This window comes from Equus quagga, chromosome 13 (assembly GCF_021613505.1).
Source record: "Equus quagga isolate Etosha38 chromosome 13, UCLA_HA_Equagga_1.0, whole genome shotgun sequence".
NCBI classification, from domain to species: domain Eukaryota; kingdom Metazoa; phylum Chordata; class Mammalia; order Perissodactyla; family Equidae; genus Equus; species Equus quagga.
Window position 1 is genome coordinate 102,360,615 of NC_060279.1, and position 22,793 is coordinate 102,383,407.

Below are 22,793 nucleotides of genomic sequence, written 5' to 3' on the forward strand. Positions count from 1 at the left end.
GAAAACCAACATAGGAAACTACCTAACCGAATTGGTAGTCCAAAATATACAAGACGGGAAACAAAGGAAATGCAGGAGAATGGGAAAACAAGTGACCAAATGGCAGCATTAAGCCCTCATATATCAAAAATCACTCTAAATGTAAATGGATTTAATTCTCCAATCAAAAGACACAGAGTGGCAGGATGCATTAAAAAACAAGACCCAACAATATGCTGCCTCCAGGAAACACATCTCAGCTCCAAAGTCAAACACAGGGTCACAGTGAAGGAATGTAAGATGATACTCCAAGCAAATGGGAAATGAAAGAAAGCAGGTGTTGCCATACTTATATCAAACAAAGTGCACTTCAAGGTAAAACAGGTAATGAGAGATAAAGAGGGGCTGTTTATAATGATCAAAGGGACACGCCACCAAGAGGACATAACACTTATAAATATATATGCACACAACACAGGAACACCAAAGTACATGATGCAACTATTAACAAACCTAAAAGGAGATGTTAACAACAACACAATAATAGTAAGGGACCTTAACACCCCACTTACATCAATGCATAGATCATGAAGACAGAAAGTCAACAAGGAAATAGTGGATTTAAATGAAAAACCAGACCAGGTGGACTTTATAGATATATATAGGACACTCCACGCAAAAACAGCAGAATACACATTCTTCTCAAGTGCACATGGAACATTCTCAAGGATAGACCATATGTTGGGAAACAAGCCAAGCCTTAATAAATTTAAGAAGATTGAAATCATATCAAGCAGCTTTTCTGACCACAATGCTATGAAACTAGAAATTAGCTACCAGAAAAAATCTAGGAAAGGGACAGAAATATGGAGACTAAATAATATGTTACTTAACAACGAATGGATCATTGAAGAAATTAAAGGAGAAATCAAAAAATATCTGGAGAGAAGTGAAAATGGAAATACACCATACAGACTCATATGGGATGCAGCAAAAACAGTCCTAAGGTGGAAATTCATAGCAATACAGGCCCACCTTAGCAAACAAGGAAAATCTCAAATAAGCAATCTTAAACTACACCTAATAGAAGTAGGAAAAGGAGAACAAACAAAGCCCAAAGTTAACAGGAGGAGGGAAATAATAAAAATTAGAGCAGAAATAAATGAAATAGAGACTAAAAACACAGTAGAAAGGAGCAATGAAACAAACAGCTGGTTCTTTCAGAAGATAAAGAAAATTGACAAACCCTTAGCCAGACTCACTAAGAAAAAAAGAGAGAAGGCTTAAATTTAAAAAAAAAAAAAAAGAAGATATGAAAGAGGAGAAATTAAAATGGATACCACAAAAATACAAAGGATTGAGAATATTATGAACAACTGTATGCCAACAAATTGGACAATCTAGAAGAAATGGATAAAATCTTAGACTCATACAACCTCCCAAAACTGAATCAAGAAGAAATAGAGAATCTGAATAAACCAATCACAAGTAAAGAGGTTAAAGCAGTAATCAAAAACCTCCCCAAAAATAAAAGTGCAGGACCAGATGGCTTCTCTGGAGAATTCTACCACACATTCAAAGATTTATTACCTATTCTTCTCAAACTATTCCAAAAAATTGAGGAAGACAGAAATATTCCTAACATATTCTACGAGGTCAACATCACCCTGATACCAAAGCCAGACAAGGACAACACAAAGAAGGAAAATTACAGGCCAATATCACTGATGAACATAGATGAAAATGTCCTCAACAAAATATTTGCAAACCAAATACAGCAATACACTAAAAGGATCATATACCATGATCAAGCAGGATTTATACTAGGGACACAGGGATGGTTCAACATCTACAAATCAATCAATTTGATATGCCACGTTAACAAAATGAGGAATAAAAACCACATGATCATCTCCATAGACTCAGAGAAAGCATTTGACAAGATCCAACATCCATTTATCATAAAAACTCTCAATAAAATGGACATAGAAGGAAAGTACCTCAATATAGTAAAGTCCATATATGACAAACACACAACCAACATCATATTCAATGGGGATAAAATGAAAGCCATCCCTCTGAGAACAGGAAGAAGACAAGAGTGTCTACTCTCACCACTCTTACTGAACAGAGTACAGGAGGTTTCAGCCAGAGCAATTAGGCAAGAAAAAGAAATAAAAGGAATCCAAATAGGAAATGAGGAAGTGAAACTCTTGCTGTTTGCAGAAGACATGATTTTATATATAGAAAACCCTAAAGAATCCATCAGAAAACTATTAAAAATAATAAAAAACTGCAGCAAATTTGCAGGGTACAAAATCAATTTACAAAAATCAGTTGCATTTCTTTACTCTAATAAGGAACTAACAGAAAGAGAACTCAAGAATACAATCCCATTTACAATCACAACAAAAAGAGCAGAATATCTAGGAATAAATTTAACCAAGGAGATGAAAGACCTATACAATGAAAACTATAAGATGTTACTGAAAGAAATCGATGATACATAAAGAAATGGAAAGATATTCCATGCTCATGGATCGGAAGAATAAACTTAGGTAAAAATGTCCATACTGCCTAAAGCAATCTACAGATTCAATGCAATCCCTATCAGAATCCCAATGAAATTCTTCACGGAAATAGAACAAAGAATCCTAAAATTCATATGGGGCAACCAAAGACCTCGAATTGCTAAAGCATTCCAGAGAAAAAAGAACAAAGCTGGAGGCATCACAATCCCTGACTTCAAAATATACTACAAAGCCATAGTGATCAAAACAGCATGGTACTGGTATAAAAACAGGCACACAGATCAATGGAACAGAATTGAAAGCCCAGAAATAAAACCACAAATCTATGGACAGCTAATCTTCGACAAAGGAGCTAAGAACATACAGTGGAAAAAGGAAAGTCTCAATAAATGGTGTTGGGAAAACTGGACAGCCACAAGCAAAAGAATGAAAGTAAACCATTATCTTTCACCATACACAAAAATTAACTTAAAATGGATCAAAGACTTGAAGTTAAGAACTGAAACCATAAAGTTCATAGAAGAAGATAAAGGCAGTACACTCTTTGACCTCGGTCTTAGAAGGATCTTTTCAAATGGCATGTCTACTCAGACAAGGGAAACAAAAGAAAAAATAAACAAGTGGGACTTCCTCAGACTAAAAAGCTTCTGCAAGGCAAAGCAAACCAGGAACAAAACAAAAAGATAACCCACCAACTGGGATAAAATATTTGTAAATCATATATATGACAAGAGGCTAATCTCCAAAATATATAAAGAACTCACACAAATGAACCACAAAAAAAAAAACAAGCCAATCAAAAAATGGGCAGAATATATGAATAGATATTTTTCCAAAGAAGATATACAGATGGGCCACAGGTACATGAAAAGATGTTCAACATCACTAATCATCAGGGAAATGCAAATCAAAACTACATTAAGATAGCACCTTACACCCATTAGAATGGCTATAATCACCAAGACAAAAAATGACGAATGTTGGAGAGGTTGTGGAAAAAGGGAACCCTCATCCACTGCTGGTGGGAATGCAAACTGGTACAGCCACTATGGAAAACAGTATGGAAATTTCTCACAAAATTAAAAATAGAAATACCATATGACCCAGCTATCCCACTACTGAGTATTTATCCAAAGAGCTTAAAATCAACAACTCAAAGAGACTTATGCACCCTTATGTTCACTGCAGCATTATTCGCAAATAGCAGACGTGGAAGCAACCCAAGTGCCGATCAATGGATGGTTAGACAAAGAAGATGCAGTATATATACACAATGGAATACTACTCAGCCATAAAAAAAGACGAAATCATCCCATTCACAACAACATGGATGGACCTTGAGAGTATGATGTTAAGCGAAATAAGCCAGACAGAGAAAGACAAATACCGTATGATTTCACACATATGTGGAAGATAAACAAACACACAGACAAAGAGAACTATTTAATGGTTACCAGCGGGAAGATGGGGGGTGGGCACAAGGGGTGAAGGGGCGCACGTACAAGATGACTGACAAACAATAATGTGCAACTGAAATTCCACAATGTTATAAACTATTATGACCTCAATTTTAAAAAACAAAAAAGGAAATGAAACTGGCCAAAAGCCAGAAGCCTTACCAAGCCGGGGAGTCTCTTCCTGGGAAGAGTCTAAAGGCAGGTGCTCATTTTTAATATTGCGAAAATAGAGCTGCTGGAGCTCCTACATGTGCAGGAGCTGAGCTCTTTCTTTCCAGCCAAAGGTTAAAAATCTACTCCTGCAATGCTAGCTCCCCTAACCTGGAAAACAATCACACGTGTCAATACACTTTCTGTGTTGCAGTGGTATTAGTCCCCTATTTTCCTATTGTATGTGAGCTAATTGGCACGATAGGGACATGTGTGATAGAACAGGCTGGCTGTGCACATGCATGTGGTTGCATACTATATGTGCTGGAGGATGGAGCAAAGGTTTATGTACTTGATTGTTTATAGCTCTTGTCTGTTGTGTAGCCCACGATTGCATGATCTATTTGAATGTGGCATATTGCAATATCCTGCATGTATCTCGTCAGGGTGGGAGTTGGGGGAAGGAGAGTAAGTTACCATGACGATCAGATCCGAGATCTTGGTTATGACTCCCGCCTCATTGTAGCAATCCTGGATTTTTCCCATGGCTACTTTTTCCGGTTCAGTAGCATTGACCAGATTGAGGGAGGTGTCCAACAGTGTCTTGCTTCCAAGGGACAACACACCAAGGACTGCATAAAAACTCGGGCAAGCTTCCGCTGAAGAAAGAAAACACCTCATCAAAGGAATCGCCAGGGTAAGAGGTTCCTGCTTCCCCACCGGTTGAAAGTAATTCACATATCCGGTGTCTCCTGACTCATCTTCCAGAGAGACCTGCCCTCTCCCGGGACTGCTTACACCCCAGACAGAAAGAACATTCTCTATGAAGCACTTCCAGCTGAAGGGAACAGTGTGAGGGGAAAGGACGAGAGAGCCCTCTGCCCGTGACCACTGCCCTCAGGCGTACCCACCTGCCTGCTTCCGCCCTTCAAGTAAGCCCCTCTACCCCAACTAACTATCCCCTACTGTGTGCACCACTAACGACCCCTCTGTCTCCAACCTCTCCCTCCATTCAAAGACTGAAAACCTCAGAGGGTTTCTGCAGGACTCCTGGGCAATGGTCTCCCAGCTGCCCCCTAAATCTGTCACCAGAACCTGCTCCGTGGTCACCATGCTGGGGTGGACTGAGATGGGGTGAGGCAAGGATCAAGAAGGCCATCTGTTCCCTCCTTTCTAGTCTCACCCATCTTGATGCCCAGCTCTCTGGTCACCAGCAAGGCCAGCACAAGCAGTGCCCCCTTCATAGTGTCAACTGCTAGAATGCTCTTCACAGGGCAGGGTTTCTGCTGCCTTATAAACTACTAGCTCCCTGAGTCTAGCGCACCGTTCCCAGGAGCTCCAAAAGCCTAAGGGCAGAGACTTGGCACAGGTAGTTTCCCTTGGCCCTTGGGGTGTTAAGTGTGGGAAGCCCCTCCTACTCTGAGAGCAAAGCTCCTGAAGAAGATGTGGTTTTACCTTTGCCAAAGACCGGTCGAAACTGACATTTCTAACTGACTGTATCCTGAGCCAAATGTTCTGTTGTCCCAGCCCCAGAGTCACCTCTGATCCTAGTCGTTCTTCCCCCAAACTTTCCTGGCATCCAACACAGTATCCTCCAAAAATGTGGAGATGAAAAGCACAGGAGGAGTCAAGGACAGGTCTGTGCCACTATAGGTAAACAAAAGTTAATCCAGAAAACTTCCTTTTACCAAGTTGAAGTCCTGCAGACAAGTATGGGGAGCTGGGCCTGACTGGAGCCTCTTGACCATCTTGACTGCTGCGGTCTCTGATTCTGGCCTTGGGGACAGGTGGACACCATCCTTGGGCTCTGGACCACTCCCTACCAGGTAAGTTGCAGGACTTCACGGCCGTGTGGGTTTTCTCAGGTAATGCTCCAGTTTGGGGTTATGCCACGAGCTTCCCTCTCACCCTTAAGGGAGCAAATTCCTGGGCACCTTCTTGACTCTCAGTGGCTCCAGCCTTGTTCCTTCTGGCTGTCTCACCCTCCTCCATCAGTCAACCTGGCCCCAAGAGGAGTTTGGACTACACAGCGCACCCAGAAACATCAGTGAGCATAGTAGGTTGTGCAGTTTGTTTCCCGTGTCAGAGACTCAGGGGTCCACAACCCTACAGGCCACTGTTCAGTGGAGTCCTGTGGCCCAGAGAGCTGGATCGAGCAGAGGTGGCACTCCATCTGCTTAAACTCTCTCAAGAGTTAAAGTCAACCTTCTACTCTAGGAAAGTAGTTTGTTGGCACAAAGAAGATGAGATAGTCTGTGAAAACTCTAGCAGAAGGAAGCCTGCGAAAGCTCCCCATGGCTAAATGTGGGACAATTTGAACAACAAATGAACACAGTATTGAATGACAACCCAAAGTATAAAATAATATGTGCAAGTCCATGCTGATATAAATAAATGACTTCATAAATAAACAAATGAGGGAGAAGAGACAAACTTTCCTCACAGAAGCATTCCAAATACTATATGTAGAAACTCCCCTCCAGATGGTAGAGTTACCACCCTGCCCGCCTTGAGAGTGGGCTAGATGTAGCAACTCATTTCCAAAGACTTGAATAGGGAAAGAGGAAAAGAGCGTGGAAACCTGGCCAACACGACACTGATCACGTGATCGAGGCTGATATCACCAGTGGAAAGACATGCTGATATCACATGTGCCCTGATGTCATGTGACAAGAAGGGTACTTCACCCCTGGGCTGTCTCCCAAAAACCCAAAGTCTGAAGCCCAGTCTAAATTATGAGAAAAACAGCAGACAAACTCAGCCTGGGGGACATTCTACAATACCTGACCAGTCCTCCTCAAGACTGCCAAGGCCATGACAAACCAGGAAAGACTGAGGAAAGGAGCCCTGGAGATGTGATTAACGTGGTGTGTTTAGGGTGTGGATTGGATCATTGGATCCTGGAACACAAAGAGGACATTAACGGACAAGCTGGCGAAACCCAAATAAAGTCTGGAACTTAGTTAATAGTAGTGCACCAATGTCAGTTTCTTGGTTTTGACAAATCTTTGCGACTTTTCTGTAAACCTAAAATTATCCCAAAATTAAAATTTATTTTTTAAAAAAAAACCTTGCATTAGGAAAAGACTGCACATGCTGCAGCTCCTCCATTGACCTTGACCAGCAATCCCCCCTGACCTCACCAGATGTCCCCACCACCGGGAGACATCTCAGATGACGTTGTGGCACCCTCGGAAGGGCACTGGGACTGCCTGACATTCGCATCCTGATTGTGTTACTTCAGTACTCCAAGCCCTGCTCCATCATCCCACAGAGCGGAGGAGAGGGTTGAAGAAGTGCCTTGTGAAGAACAGCAGACACATGGTCCTCGCCCAGGTGTCCCACCACACTGAAATTCTGTCCCAAGTAGAGAATGAGCAAGCACGTGTGGCCTGGGGCATATGGGGTTCACTTTCCTGGGCTAAAAGGTGTCCAGGAAACTCTGAGGGATATGGCAGTAACCTGAGCCCCGCACGGGGTGACCTTCAGAGGTATGGCCCCTGGGCATCAGTAGATGTGGCAAGGAGTGGCTCTGTGGTGGCCAGCTGACAGCTGCAGCTCAGCACTTGGGGCCTCTTTGCCAAGAGCAGTTACCGGATGTGAATCCCGTTTGGCTTAGGGTTCTGAGTGGGTTAGAGAGCTTGTGTCCTCCCAGCGACTCTGGGCTTCAACAGAACTTGTTCTGTCACAGATGACTCAAGAAAAGGTGAGGCAAGTGCCTCCCTCACAAGCTTCTTAATTCTGACTTAACAAAACGTTTAAAACCTTTACCTTAAGTAATCCCAGGCAATATTCATAAACATATATAGCAAGTATAAGTAAAAAATTCTCATGTACAGACTCCAGAGAAATGGGATATTCCTTCCATTCATCTAACAAACATCTGTGAAGCACCTACTGCGTGTTGGCCGCTGTCCTAGACCCGGGGATGCAGCAACACACGCAGAAAGGCCCTCGCTCTCCAGGGACTAAGAGGGAGCAGAAGGCAATCAACAAATGGCAAGAAGAGCTGTGGAGAAAGATGAAGCAGCAGAGAACCGAGAGAGCTGTGGTGCAGGGGAGTGCCCTTCAATAGAGGTGTCAAGAGTGTGAGCAAGTCTCTCTGATAACATGAGATTTGAAGAGACCTGAGGACTTACATGGTCACTCATGCAGCCACTTGGCGGAAGAGTATTCCAGGCAGTGAGGGCAGCATGTGCAAAGGCCCTGCTGCAGGAGCACACTTGGCGTGGTCAAGAAACAGAAAGGAGGCCAGCAATGGAGAAGGTGGCAGGGAGACCTTCAGAGAGGCAGCAGGCAGGGTGCTGGTTGTACAAATTGCACAGCAGGTGTGGGTCATAGAAGGAGCTTGGGTTTTGCTCAGGTTGTAGCTGTGGAGGACTGATGGTGTGAACAGTACAGAAAAACTCAAAAGAAGCAAGTTGGAGAAAAATTATATTTCTGTGTCAGACTGCCGTGTTATAACCAAGTGGCAGGACTTGGTCAACAGACAACTAGAGCTTCTGGGCCAGCATGTAGGGGAGGAATCAGGGCTCCAGAAACAGGCTTATGGGACTAGCTCAAGAGACGCCACTGAGCAGGTCAAGGACAGAGATTGTGATGAAAACAGGGCAGGGCAGCAGCCACCAGGGAGCCTGACCAGGGGGTCAGGGCTGCTGCTCGGGCCTTCCCTTGACACTTACCAGCCGTGAGACCTTTAACTACAGACTGAGTTTCCTGAAAAATCATCAAGTTGAGACCAGACGGTCTTCAAGGTCACCTGCAGTTGTGATGGGCTGACATTGGCCATCATTCAGGAGGCCTGATTGGGAGCCTTGTTGCCCCTTTGCCCTGTCAACCCGGGAAATTTCAGTTCTTAAGCTTTTCCCATCAGCTGACCCTGGGACACAGGCCCCAAGATGGGGAAGGAAGGCCAAGCCAGTGCCCTTTGTTGACTCAGGGACTTAGCACCTCACCAGCACACACACCTCCTCCCTCCGCAGCCCCAGGCAATTCCAAGCTGTGGCCTGGGAGACGCCTGGCAGCACATGCTAGAAAAGGCAGGGTCAGGTGAAGGTCCCTCCTGCCCCACGGTGGGGCCAACAGCAGGTATAAAAGGGCGGCAGAATTGAAAGTGAGCACCTGCCACCTGCACCATGAAGCGGGCTGGTGCTCTCGTGCTGCTCTGGACCACCTTGCTTCTGATCCCAGGCAGAAGTGGGTGGTAGCTGGGAAATAGGGGCCTGGGAGCACAGGTTCTCCAGGGGCTCCGACACTTTCCCAGGGCAGTTCTGAGCATGTTGGGAGGGGGAAGGGAAGAGTATGTTCTGATGCATGTCTTTCAAGGGAGTGTCAGCTTGTCTTTGTTTTCCAGATTGTGACATTTGCCCAGCCGTGAAGGAAGATGTTAATATATTCCTGACAGGAACCCCTGATGACTATGTTAAAAAAGTTTCACAGTACCAAAGCAATCCTGTAATATTGGCCAATGCTGAAAAGCTGAAGAACTGCATTGATAAGAAATTGACAGCCGAGGATAAGGAGAATGCCCTCAGTGTGCTGGTGGGTGGAGCTGTGTGTCTGTGCCTTTGGCGCCTGTCTGGAGGTCCTCTCAGGGCAGTGTGGGGTGGGGGAGCTCATCCTCCTCTCCACCATGACCCTCCCCTGGGAAGCTGGGAAGGGAAAGAACCTCATGAAGGAGGAGGTGGAGAGGATAGGGCAGACACCAACCAAGTAGGGAAGGACTGGACAGGGGAGGATTGGTCTAGCCCTTGAGCTCTCGGGCTGGCTCTGACTGCTCAGCTCTGCTGGGCCACCAGCCTGGGACCCTCCAGACCCTCGTGTCTCCATGGCACCACCTGCTTGGTGTCAGGCCCTCAGCTCTGGCCTCCCTGACTCCAGGCTCTCTAGCACATGAGCCTAGATCTTCAAATCACTAGCACGGGTCCTTGCCTTCTCCAAACATTGGTTTGTTTACCTTACCTACCATCCTACACCATCCCCCCTAAGACCCTCATTTTGCCTTGTTGTCTGGATCCCAGAAGGCCATTCTGTGCCTCACATGGCAGGAGAGGAGGCAGCATCCAAAAGCCACACTCCTGCCCTCCCCAGACCTGGATGCCCCAAGTGGAGAATCACAGAAAATCCTCTCTCTGCTGCCCCAGGAGGTGGTGGGAACAAACCACTGCTTCAACCGCAAGGGGCCAAGGGGCAGATGAAGGAAGCAGACTGGGGTCAGCTCATTCCTGGAGACTCCCAGGTGCCCATAGGCGCATCTGAACCCTGCCAGTTCCTGCTCAGCAGCCTCTTTCCATTCTGTCGCCGCCTTGCCCCCATCCCACCAGGGCAACTGCTCCTACTCTCTCTCTTCTGTTGGAGGAAGCTTCTAGGCACACCCCGGGACTCTTTTGTGGTGCAGGAAGTTGGGAGGAATCTGCCTTTACCTGCTCAGTTCCAGAGGCCACCCTCCAAACCAGCCTGCTGGCCCTCCCCAGGAAGTGTCCAGTGAGTGTCCAGTGCAGCTGGATGTCTCTTTCACTGCTTGAGGCCTCACCGGGTTCCCTGACCTTCTCTTTGCAGGAGAAAACATACTCAAGTGATTTTTGTTAATGGAGCCATCCTTGCCAGGAGCCCCAAGGAAGTCACTTGCCTGATCACTAAGTAGTCTGAGCAATCTGCCATGTCCGGGTGTCTGACTAGAAGATTCCAGCAATAAAAGCCTTGCAATTCACGAGAGAGTGCCCACTCCTTGGGGATCGGGCTTTTGGTGGTGGGTGGGGGTACAGCAGGACCCCTGGTGTGACTTCCAACTGTGGCTGGATTTGAATGCTGTCAGGTGTTGCTCCTTCACTCAATTCAATCGGTGGGGGGAGGGGGGTCAGGATAATTAGAATTAATGTTTGAGCACTTCTGTGACCAGAACCCACAGGTCACATGCATTATCTACCAAATTTTGTCCTCCCAGCAACCTTGAGAGACGGGAGTAATCATCCTAGTCTTACAAGTGAAGAAACTGACGCGCAGAGGTGTAAAGTGCCTGCCAAAGATTTCCTAGGTCCTGGGCAGCAGAATCTGCTGCAGCCCCCGCGCCACCCCCCGCCCCTGCCCGTCCTCTGCGGGGGAGACAGGCTCGGCTAAGTCGCGTGCGGCTGTGCACGTGTTCCAGTCCTCTGGGCCTCTGACTCCCACCTATGAAATGGAAATGCCTCCCATCTGCACGCTGTGGTGAGGCCAGAGTAAAGTAGGTGAGAAGGGGCCCCTGTCCCAAGTGCCTGACAGGAGAGAAAGAACGAAGGATCAAGGTACAAGTGCTAATCTGGTCACTTCTTGAGCCTCAGTTTACCCTAATGACAACCGCTCAAGTGTGGCTTCAGTTGCCTCCAGGTAAATGTACTGTAAGGTGGGTCTAATGCTTAGAGTAGGGGTCCTGCGTCCTGGAGCTTCACAACTCCTCCTGTGGCTCTGCTCCATGGCCGTGATTGTGGCACCTTCTCAGGCCCCGCTGCCACCCTGACTCTGCTTGGCCTAACCCCCAGCACCTCTCATAGCTCCACCACAAGCGACCGAGAGTTCTCCCAGAAAAGAGTCCACTGGGCTTACACCACATGGCCCTTCCCGCAGTGCAGTGGGGGTACCTCTGAGACCCTCAGGGTGAAGAGGCTTAGGAGAGGCCCCCAGAGGTGATCCAGAGCAGCCGCTTCTCTCCATGTGAAGCATACTCCGGGGGTAGCAGGGGAAGGCCACCTCGCCCAGAGTGAGACCTGGCTCTTGGTCAATGCCCCACTGCTCTGATCCCAAGGGTCTGGCTGGAGGCCACTTCTAAAATGCAGAACTGCCTCTGTCGGGGCAAGGGGAGTTTAGGGGGTATGAGTAGGTTGTGGGGTAGAGACCCTTCTCATCACCCTCGCACATGTGACCTAGGATGCATATTCTATCTCTCCCCCATTCTACGGACTTAAAAGCTCCAGGGCTTCTGAAAGGAGAGTTGCCACCCCGATGAGCTGGGTGGGTGGTGCATGTCCTGAACAAAGACTCACCCTTGTCTGCAGCAAGCGTATGGGTGTGACGCGTGTCCGTCCAAAGATGAGGAGGAGAGGAGTGAAGGGCAGCTTGTCCTCACTGGGACGCAATCAGTCTCTTGGCCATTGCTCAACTCCCACAGAACTCCCTACAGACTGCTGGGCACCAAAGGGACATCTCGATATTGTCCATGCGCTCCCTCCCCTCTCGCTGCCTGCCTCCAACCTACAGAATCTGTGTCTACCCTGCGGTTGGGGGAAAAAAATCAGAATCAGATGCTCTTCCAAATCTTTTTCTGTCTGACATCCAAACCTCAGATGGGTTGAAAAGTAAATGTCAAATGCTTGTTGGCTTTGATCTCTGATTCTCACATGACTTAGCCTCAGCTCATAGAAGCCCCACCTCATTTCCATGTGGGCCGGCCTGAGTTCACCTGCGCTGTGGTGGATAATCCCCTGCTGGCACACTTCCTCCCTCCTCAACCCTGCATCTCTCTTCACTGCTTAGTGGCTTCCTCTGACCCCTGGGAGCTGCCTGAATCATTGTTAGGCTCACTCTGAAAGTGTGGGGGAATTAATGCCCACAGGACAACCCTCAAACACTACAGACCCCAGCCTCCTTGACTTCCGGTGCGTCAGTTCTGAGGTGATTTCCACACTGTCCCTGAGAAGGTGCCCAGTGGGCTTGAGCCCCAGTTGCCCACCCCCACGGTTTTTCTCAACTTTCCTGTTTCACCTTCCTTAGTTCTTCATATGAGCACCCTGAGATCATCTCCCAAATAAACTGCCTGCCCCTGAGTCCTTGTGTCTGGGTCTCCTTTGGTGAGAACACAAACTAACACAGTGACCTATGTCCATCTGCCTGATCCGGAAGCAAAGACCACCAAGTAGAAGGGGCCCAGCGAAAGCAGCAGGAGGAAGGGACTGGGACATGCCGGTTGGCCCTTTAGCACCATCATCCACCCTACACAGACAACAGGGAACTCTGGTGGGGTAAGGAGGTGCTCTCTTGCCATTCATTTCTCTAGAGGCCTTGCACTGTGGAATTCCCAGACTGCCCTGACAAGGTGCTTTTGTGACGTACCCTCAATCCCAGTCCATGGGACTCTGAGGGATTCCAGGCAGAAGCATCGCTGTTCCGTTGACCAACACCTAGGAGCCAAGAAGAGACGGAGATGGAGGCAAGTTCTGGGTGCAAGTACAGAGGAATCAGGACTGAGACAAGCCCCCAAGAGAGAAAAGCCCTAGATCCAACACACAGTGGTGCAAGGGTTTGCCCCCACGATTGCAAAGGAGATCTGCATTGGTGAAAGTACTGCTTGGTGGTTGCCATCATAGCTGGAAGTTTCTCTTCCATTCTTTTTTTAAAAATATTATATAACATTGACTTCTGTCCCAAAGGTACGACTTACTTATACTCATTCTAAGACTGGCCATGCTAGCAGGCTCAGGACTCAGGGAATGCAGCCAGAGCTTCAAACCCAGGCTTCCGAAGGGGTCCATGTGGAAGGGGAAGCTGTTCTCTTATGTGCCCCAGGAGGGTCTCCCCAGGAAGGCACAGGACTTAGCAGATCCTGAGGGGTGCTCAAAAGAGGAAATAGTTGAACGAGACAGAAATACATCTTCCTCTGACAGGGACACCATAGAAAACACATGCAGATTCATCATCTCCGTTCCCTGATTACTGAGGTAATTGCAAACTCACCACTTGGCTAGACAAACAGGCCCCACTTTTAAAGCCTGCAGAGAAGCACGCAGCCCCATGTGTGGGCAGCAGGAACACAGTCTTAGCATGGGCCAACACAGCAGAGTTCGATTAAGAGGAGGCCCTCCTCATGGTAGCAGGGCAAGACAGAGTCACATCACCGCTGTTTCCACCACAAACCTAGCTCTGACCAGACATACAGGGCTGGCACCGCCTGAAGTGCATCTTTCATACGCAAGCCATGAGGGGTTAGCCCATCCTGCATTCTTTCAGGAGAAGCATAGAAAGAACAATAATGTCAGAAAGATATCTGAACCATTTTGATCTAGCTGCCAGGAGAAAAAAATAAAGACTCAAGATTAAATAAGAGTAAATAAAGCTACAGAGCCAAAAAGAGGCAATTGATAGTAAATTTCTATGTGGAACCATTGAAATGTCTACACTCTCTTCCCCAACGTTTTCATCACAGACTACCTGCATCCAGGTATGCATCCTCCAAGAAGGAAGTTGGAGAGGGAGCATGATGTAATGGTTAAGAGCAGGGACCCTGGAGCCACACTTCCTGGGTTCAAAATTGCATTCAGAAGATCAATAGTTAGAATGACACCACTGCAAGCTAGTACATAATAGAGGAGTGTGTCCAAAATGTTAAAGGAAAATCATTTCCAGCTTAGAATTCTATCCCTATCAAACTGTCAATTCAAATACGTAATAATCAAAAAAATTCACCTTCCTTACACCTGTTCTCAGGAAGCTACAAAAAGATGTCTGTCCTCAAAGCAATAGAGTAGATCAAGAAAGAGGAAGACATCAAAACTCCCTAGATGATGAGGAAGGGAAATACCAGGACAACCACTGCATCATCAGTCCACATTTGGAGAGTCATCAGTCCAGATCGGAGCATGAGGACAGGAGACTTCAGGAGCTAGCTATCCAGGCAGGGAAAAAATGGATCACCAGATTGCTCAATGTGTTAACCATAGGAAGAAGAGGTTTTGTTTCTTCTTGGAGAATTTGGGGATAATTTAGTAATATGCAGATAATAACAAAGTATGAGCAAGTCTAATCTAATAATGTATAAAAATATATATTTTTGTTAAAAAACGTTTATTTTATTCGAAGAATGCAAACATAGCTTAGCATTACAAAAACATATAATTCACTGTATCAACAGACTAAATGAAAAAGATCAAATAATCATCTAATTTGATGAAGAAAAAAAGTCTTATATTGCTGAACAGTCATTTGTGATTTTAAAGAAACTTAACAAACTGGGAACAGAAGAGGTCTTCACAAGTGTGATAAAGTGCATTTGAAAAAACTACAACAAACATCCTACTTGATGGTAAAATATTACAAGCAGTCCATTTAAAATAAGAAACAAGGTAATGATGCTTGCACTGCTACTTCTACTAGACATTATACTGTATTTACTAATCAATTCATTAAGAAAGTATAATATCAGTGAAGTAGAAAATGGATAAACAATTATTATCAACAACACCAAAACCTGGTTCTTTGAAAAGTTAATAAATTTTATAAACCTGTACTACTGATTAAGAAGAAAAGAAGACACAAATGACCAATCAGAAATAAAAGAAGGGATATCTTCATAGAGTCTACATAGGGTAAAAATAAACTAAGGAAATATTATGAACAAATTATGCCAATAAATCTGGTGGTTTAGCTGAAATGGAAAACTTCCTTGAAGACAAAAATTATAGCAACTGACTCAAGGCAAAAGAGAAAATCTGAATAACCCTATATCTGCTAAGAAAATCAAACTTTTTTTTTCTTCTTCTTCTTCTCCCCAAAGCCCCTCGGTACATAGTTGTATATTCTGGTTGTGAGTGCCTCTGGTTGTGCTGTGTGGGAGGCCGCCTCAACATGACCTGACGAGTGGTGCCATGTCCGCACCCAGGATCCGAACCAGCGAAATCCTGGGCCGCCGAAGCAGAACGCGCAAACTTAACCACTCGGTCACAGGACTGGTCCCAGAAAATTAAACTTTTAATTAAAACTTCACACATAGAAAGCTCCAGGCTCACAGAGTTTTACTGGTGAATTCTATCAAATGTTAAAAGAAGAAATAATACCAATACTGTATAAATGCTTTAAGAAAATGGAGGACAAAGGAATCTTCCCAGCTCATCTCTTGGGCCAGCATTATCCTCGTAAGAAATCCAGACAAAAATGTTACAACTGCAGACCAGTACTCTTCATAAACATATGCGCAAAAATCCTTAACAAAATATTAGCAAATCCAATTCAGCAACACTTAAAAAGGACGATACATCATGACAAAGTGGTGTTTATCCTGAGAATGCAAGATTGGTTTAACATTCAAAATCAATCAGTGTAATCCACCATACTAATAGAATAATGAAGAAAAGCCATAAATCATCCCAATCGATGCAGAAAATATGTTTGAAAAAAATCAAAACATTTATAATAAAACCTATTAATAAACTAGGAAGAGAATGGAACTTCTTCATTATAAGTATTTTAGTAATAACATTGTATTATAACATTAACAGTATTAACATTATAAGTTGCACCTGCAAAAACACCTATGATTGACATAACACTCAGTGGTGAAAGATTGAATACCTTCCTCCAAAAATCGAGAACAAGGCAAAGATGACCACTTTCACTATTTCTTTTGAACATTGTCCTGAAGTTCTGACCAGTGGAATAAAGGAAGAACAAAGGAATACATATTGGAAAGGAAGAAGTAAAACTACGATTTTATCAATACATGCAGAAATGATATTGAAAAAAATCAACATTCATTTATGATAAAACCTTTCAGAACAATACTAATAGAAGCACGCTTCCTCAATCTAATAAAAAGTACCCAAAAAAACCCAAAGAAAATTTCAACTAACATTGCACTTAATGAGGAAAGACTGAATGTTTTCCCTCTAAGATCAAGAATAAGGCAAGGACACCCACTCTTATCATTTCTATTCAACTTTGTACTGGAAGCTCTAACGTGCAATAAGGCAAGAAAAAAGAAATGCAAAATATGCTTGGAATAAAGAAATTAAACTCCCTTTATTCAGAGATAACATTATGATATACAGAGAAAATCCTAAAAATCTACAAAAACACTATTAGGACATATAAGTGAATTTAACATATTTGCAGAATACAAAGTCAATATAAAAAAATCAAGCATATTTTTAGATACAGGCAACAAACAATTGAAAATTGAAGTAAAATATCATTCACAATAGCATCAAAAAAATGAAACATTTTGGTATGAAATTAACAAAATATGAGCAAGACCTGTATAATGGAAGCTACACAACATTGATTACTGAGAGGAGTAAAAGACATAAATAAATGGAGAGACACACCATGCTCATATGTTGGAAGACTCAATATTGTTAAGATTTCAATTCTATTGATCTTTAGATTCAATGCAAACCTGATCCATATGCCAGTAGGCAGTTTGTAGAAATTGACAAGTTGATTCTAATTATTTGGGAGTAACATTAGTGAGATGGCTGAGTAGAAGATCTCAACCTCCATCCCCCTACAAAAACCAACAATTAGCTATCCATGAGTGAAAATAGCAATGGGAGAGGTCAGGGGTCCACTTAAGAAGCTGCAGTAACAGTAGTACAAAATAAAATAAGCGAAGCCATCAAGAAAACCAACAGCCAGCACAAACACTGCATACTCCCACGGCTTTCACCACCAAAGACCACTAAGTTTTCGCTCTCTCGGGCTCCAGGTGATACAGACTCTATATCGGTTTCCCTACATTAACCCAGCATATATGGGGTTAAAACCAAAACACTCATTCTCTGCTTACTCTCTGGCTTCCTGGCTCTAGAATCCACTATCCTCCATGGAGACAGACACCACCAAGGACAAGCACCTGGATTCATTATCTCCTCCCCACAAAGAGATACAGGCTGGTGGGAAAGCTCCGACCAGCAAGGCCCTATGCTCCCCTCCCCTACCTAAAACCCCAAATAAAAACCCTTCCTTTTAGTCTTTCGGGGAGTTTGGGATTTCAGCATTGGCTGCCCTCTCTCCTTGCCCAGCGCTGTACAAGAATAAAATTTCTACTTTCTTCCACTACCCCCAGTGTCAGAGATTGGCTTGCTGTGCAACAGGTGAGCGAACTCACTTCAGGTTCAATATCACAGGTGCCTGAGTCCCTCCACCTGCCCCAACTGGAACCACTACAGCTATTGCCTCCATGGAGGGTCCCAGCCCTGGGGCCCACTGCAGCCAATATGCGTGCAGCAAAGCTGGCCTTGGCCCCTGTAGCCACACACGTGCATACCACCAGCTCTGTCCCCAGCAACTGTACATGTGCCTGCAGTTGGTCCCAGCCCCTACCACTGGCTCCACCCTCACTACTATGCTTATACCACTGCTGCCATGCAGGCACCTGCAGCCTACCCCCACATCTGAGCACATGCACATTGCTGGCACTAGCAACCACCACCACCTGCTCCAGTCCCTCATCACTGAACCCAGAGGCCTCCCTGAGGACCACAATAGTTACGTTTCTGTACATTAACAATAAACAATCCAAAACGGAAATTACAAAAAATAAAATACTTAGGAATAAACCTAATCACAGAAGTGAAAGACGTATAGTGAAAACTACAAAACATTGATGAAAAAATTAAAGACACAAATAAGTAGAAAGACATCCCATATTCATGGATTGGAAGTCTTAATATTGTTAACATATCCACCCTACTCAAAGCAATCTACAGAGGCAATGCAATCTCTATTGAAATCCCAATGGCATCTTTTAGAGAAATAGAAAAACTATTCTAAAATTCATGTGGAACCACAAAGGACACCGAATAGCCAAAACAATCTTGAGAAAGAAAAACAAAGCTGGAGGCACCACACTTCTTGATTTCAAAACATATAACAAGGCTGCAGTAATTAAAACAGTATGATACAGACATAAATACTGACATATAGATCAGTGGAACAGAATAGAGAGCCCAGAAAAAAACTTCACACATCTGCAGTCAACTGATCTTCAACAAGCATGCCAGGAACACACAATGGGGAAAGGATAGTCTCTTCAATAAAAGATGTTGGATGCCACTGTATATCAAGATGAAAAAGAATGAAGTTTGACCTTTAGCTTATACCACACACAAAAAACAACTCAAAATGGATTGAAGACTGAAACATAATGCCTGACACGGCAAAACTCCTTGAAGGAAATACAGGGGGAAAGCTTTTTGATATTGGTCTTGGTAATGATTTCTTGGATATTACACCCAAAGCACAGGCAACAAAAGCAAAAATAGACATGTGGCATTACGTCAAACTAAAAAGCTTTGGCACAGCAAAAGAAACCATAAACAGGGTGAAAGGCAACCTATAGAATGGGAAAAATATTTTCGAACCACATGTCTAATAAGGAGTTAATATTCAAATATATATAAAGAGTTAATATTCAAAATATAACATTCAAAACTCCTACAACTCAATAGCAAAAAAACCAAAATAACTCACTTTAAAAAATGAGTAATGGATTTGAATAGACGGTTCTCCAAAGAAGATATAAAAATGGATGACAGGTACACAAAAAGACATTCAACATCAAGAATTATCAGGGAAATACAAAAACACAATGAGATATCATCTCACACTTGTTAGGAAAGCAATTTTCAAAAGTAAAGAATCAAAATATAACAAATTCTCGCATGGATGTGGAGAAATTGGAACCCTTGTGAACTATTATTTGTGACAACATAAACTGGTACAGCCATTTTGGAAAACGGTATACAGTCTCCTCAAAAAATTAAAAATACAACTGCCATATGCTCCAGCAATCCCACTTCTAGGTATTTATCCAAAAGAATTGAAATCAGGATCTCGAAGAGATATTTGCACTCCCATGTTTATTACAGCATTATTCACAATAGCCAAGATGTGGGAGCAACCTAAATGTCCATTAATGGATGAATGCATAAAGAAAATGTTGTATATATCCATACAATGGAATATTATTCATCCTTTAAAAAGAAGAAAATCGTACTATGTGCAACAACATGGATAAACCTTAAGGATATTATGTCAAGTGAAATAAGCCAGTCACAGAAAGACAAATACTGCATGATTGCACTTACATGATGTGTCTAAAGTAGTTAAACCCATAGGAGCAGAAAACAGAATGGTGTTTGCCAGGGGCTGAGGGAAAGGGAAACGGGAAGTTGCTGTTCATTGGGTAGAAAGTTTCAGTTATGTAAGATACAAAAGTCCTAGAGATCTGCTGTACAGTATTGTGTTTATAGTTAATAAGACTGCACTTTAAAATTTGTTAAGAATGCAGATATCATGTTATGTGTTTTTCCACTACAATAAAAAATAAGAACTTAATTCTGAAAACATAACACATTTCCATCAACACGTAACTGGATAAACAAATTTTGGTACATCAATGCAATGAAATAGTACTGGGCAAAAAAAAATTTCAACTCTTGCTGCACAACAACATAGTTAGACAACAGGAGCTAGATATAAAAGATCATATCCTGCATGATTCCATTTGTAGGGGAGACATGGAAAGGTTTAATATCTTGATTATATGTGTTTATCAGTGTAAAAATTTCTCAAAGCTCACCAAAATGTACACTAAAATTGGGTCCATCTTATTGTAAATGAATTATATCTGAATAAATTGTTTTAAAGAGACCCAATAGTTCCATTACAACAAAAAAAATGTGCCTGCAAGCTCTCCACCCCCATCCATAAAGAGGGGAAAATTTGAAGAAGGCTAAGTCAGAATGGAAAGAGAGAGCAATTTTCACTGTGCCTAAAATATCTCGTTTTTTCAAATTTTATAAAAAATATATGCTCATGTAAAAACGTTGCTATGTCCCTTTCCAGCACTTGAAAGTATCCCATGAAAGTGAGGGGCCCTAAATCTTATGCTTTGTTAGCTCTGTGGTCAAATGTTTCTGTTTTAGAGGTTAGAAGAATGGGAAATGTTTGGGACAAAGAATGGAGTAAGGTGGGAATCAATATAAACGTTTTGAAAAAGTTGGCTGAGGAGAAATGTGAAGTAAATGAGATTATGTATCATGAATGTATAGAGGAGCCGTCCAGCCCAGTTTTCTAACTTTGTCGAACAATGCTCCCACCTCAGTTGGAATGATAGGATTCATCACGAAATGAGGATTGTCCAAGCAAGTACAGTGAGTGTACAAAGAATCGGTACTCATGAGGAAACGGCCTATCAAAGGATACAGGCTGGTTAGGGAGATAAACGATGTCAGGAAGGATATGATCATGGGTAAAAATAGGGACGGGTTATTGAGAGAGCTTACGTTAAGCTGGTTCATTCCAGTATATGTTTTGGTTCTCAAAATGTTGAAATGCTTGTACATTTTGACTAGCAGTTGCTGCTCGAAGATTTCCAAGAGCCTCACTACCACCACCATCTCAGATCTCCTAGTTCCATGGCTTCAGTACCTGCCAAACCAACTGTGCACTCAACTATAGCAACTGGCACATTGGAGTGTTTCAAGGACCCTGCAACAGGCTGGCTGTAGTTCTAATTTATCACTGCCTGGTCCACTAAGTCCAATAACAGGCCATCTCCTGGCACTGCTAAGGAGTTCTCTGGATGCCCAGAGTGCTAACTAATGTCCCATCCAAGCAACCCACTCAGCTTTGGTAGCATAGCCCAATCTAGGACTTGTGAGAGAACTGCCCTGTTATCTCCGAAGTAGCTTACCAACTGTTCTTTGCATTGGCTCATATCCCTTGGGTCCCTCCAGCCAGAGCCATCTTTGGTACAAGTAGGACAGAAAGTGATACACGAAGAAGCACTGGCATCCCAGTGTACAAATGCCAGCATCCCTGCTGCCTTGCTACACCTTCACAGCTGTGGCCACTCACTGCCAGTTTTGCTCCCTGGGAGTCACCCTTACCAGTCAGGGTCCAGTCAGGAGACAGAAATCACAGCAGTAATTTGAACATCTACATATGTAGGATCTTTTCACTGTGTCCCACCTATCTCTTACACACTTTTCTATATTTTGCATCCTTTTGCCTTTCTGTTTTGTTCTGGATACTTTCCTTTGATCTAAATTACAATTTACTAATTTTCTAAACAGCGGCACCTGATCTGCTCTTAAATGTGTTATTTGAATACGTAGCTTTAGTCATCATCTTTTTCACTTCTAGAGTCCATTTTGTTCTTTTATAATATTTTTCAGTTATCTGCTGAAATTATCCATCTTATCATTTAATTTCTTTTTTTTTAAGATTGGCACCTGAGCTAAGGTCTGTTGCCAATCTTCTTTTATTTTCTTTCTCTTCTTCTCCCCAAAGCCCCCCAATACACAGTTGTATATTCTAGTTGTGGGTCCTTCTGGTTGTGCTATGTGGGACGCCACCTCAGCATGACCTGATGAGTGGTGCCATGTCCACGCCCAGGATCTGAACCAGCGAAACCCTGGGCTGCTGAAGTGGAGTGCGCAAACTTAACCACTCGGCCACGGAGCTGGCCCTGTCATTTAATTTCTCTAACTTATTAATCACATTTATTTTAAATTTCATATCTGATAATGTCAGTGTTTGAATCTTCTGTGAGTCTGCTTTATTGGTATTTTTTCTCTTGATTTTTGATGCCATTGTCATTGTCTTTTTGCATGCTTGTTTATTTTTTAATACTTTCGAGACATTGTGAATGATAAATTACAAAGACAATTTCAGGCCTTGGGTTACATTACATTCCTCCAGAGAGGGAGGTCCTTTTACCGCTGTCATGCACCAGGGTAGCAGACTATCACTTTAATCTAGTATGGGTTTGAGTTTGTGTCAGCTTGTTTATTTCCGCTTTACCATTTCTCTAGAATGCAGCCCTTTGGGGTCCCAAGTGAAAACCTGGAATGTTTACCAAGCCTTTCCTCACTGGTGGGCCTGAACTCTGAATTTGTCCCCTATGCCTAATAAGACCGCAAAGGATCTG

The 22,793-nt window shown here is 43.6% G+C and overlaps 2 protein-coding genes across 2 annotated transcripts; one reads left to right on the plus strand and one right to left on the minus strand.

Moving 5' to 3' along the window:
* Window positions 1-4,462: 4,462 nt before the first annotated feature.
* On the minus strand, window positions 4,463-5,410 carry LOC124249394 (major allergen I polypeptide chain 2-like). The gene is made up of 2 exons (XM_046680324.1): window positions 5,301-5,410; window positions 4,463-4,776 (listed from the first exon to the last, which is right to left on the minus strand). Exons 1-2 carry the CDS (start codon window positions 5,359-5,361, stop codon window positions 4,478-4,480), a joined length of 360 nt encoding a protein of 119 aa, XP_046536280.1. The 5' UTR covers window positions 5,362-5,410; the 3' UTR covers window positions 4,463-4,477.
* Window positions 5,411-9,206: 3,796 nt separating this feature from the next.
* On the plus strand, window positions 9,207-10,826 carry LOC124249395 (major allergen I polypeptide chain 1-like). Its single transcript, XM_046680325.1, has 3 exons — window positions 9,207-9,313; window positions 9,471-9,658; window positions 10,676-10,826. The coding sequence occupies exons 1-3, from the start codon at window positions 9,253-9,255 to the stop codon at window positions 10,703-10,705; spliced, it is 279 nt and encodes a 92-aa protein (XP_046536281.1). The 5' UTR covers window positions 9,207-9,252; the 3' UTR covers window positions 10,706-10,826.
* The last annotated feature ends 11,967 nt before the right edge of the window (window positions 10,827-22,793 follow it).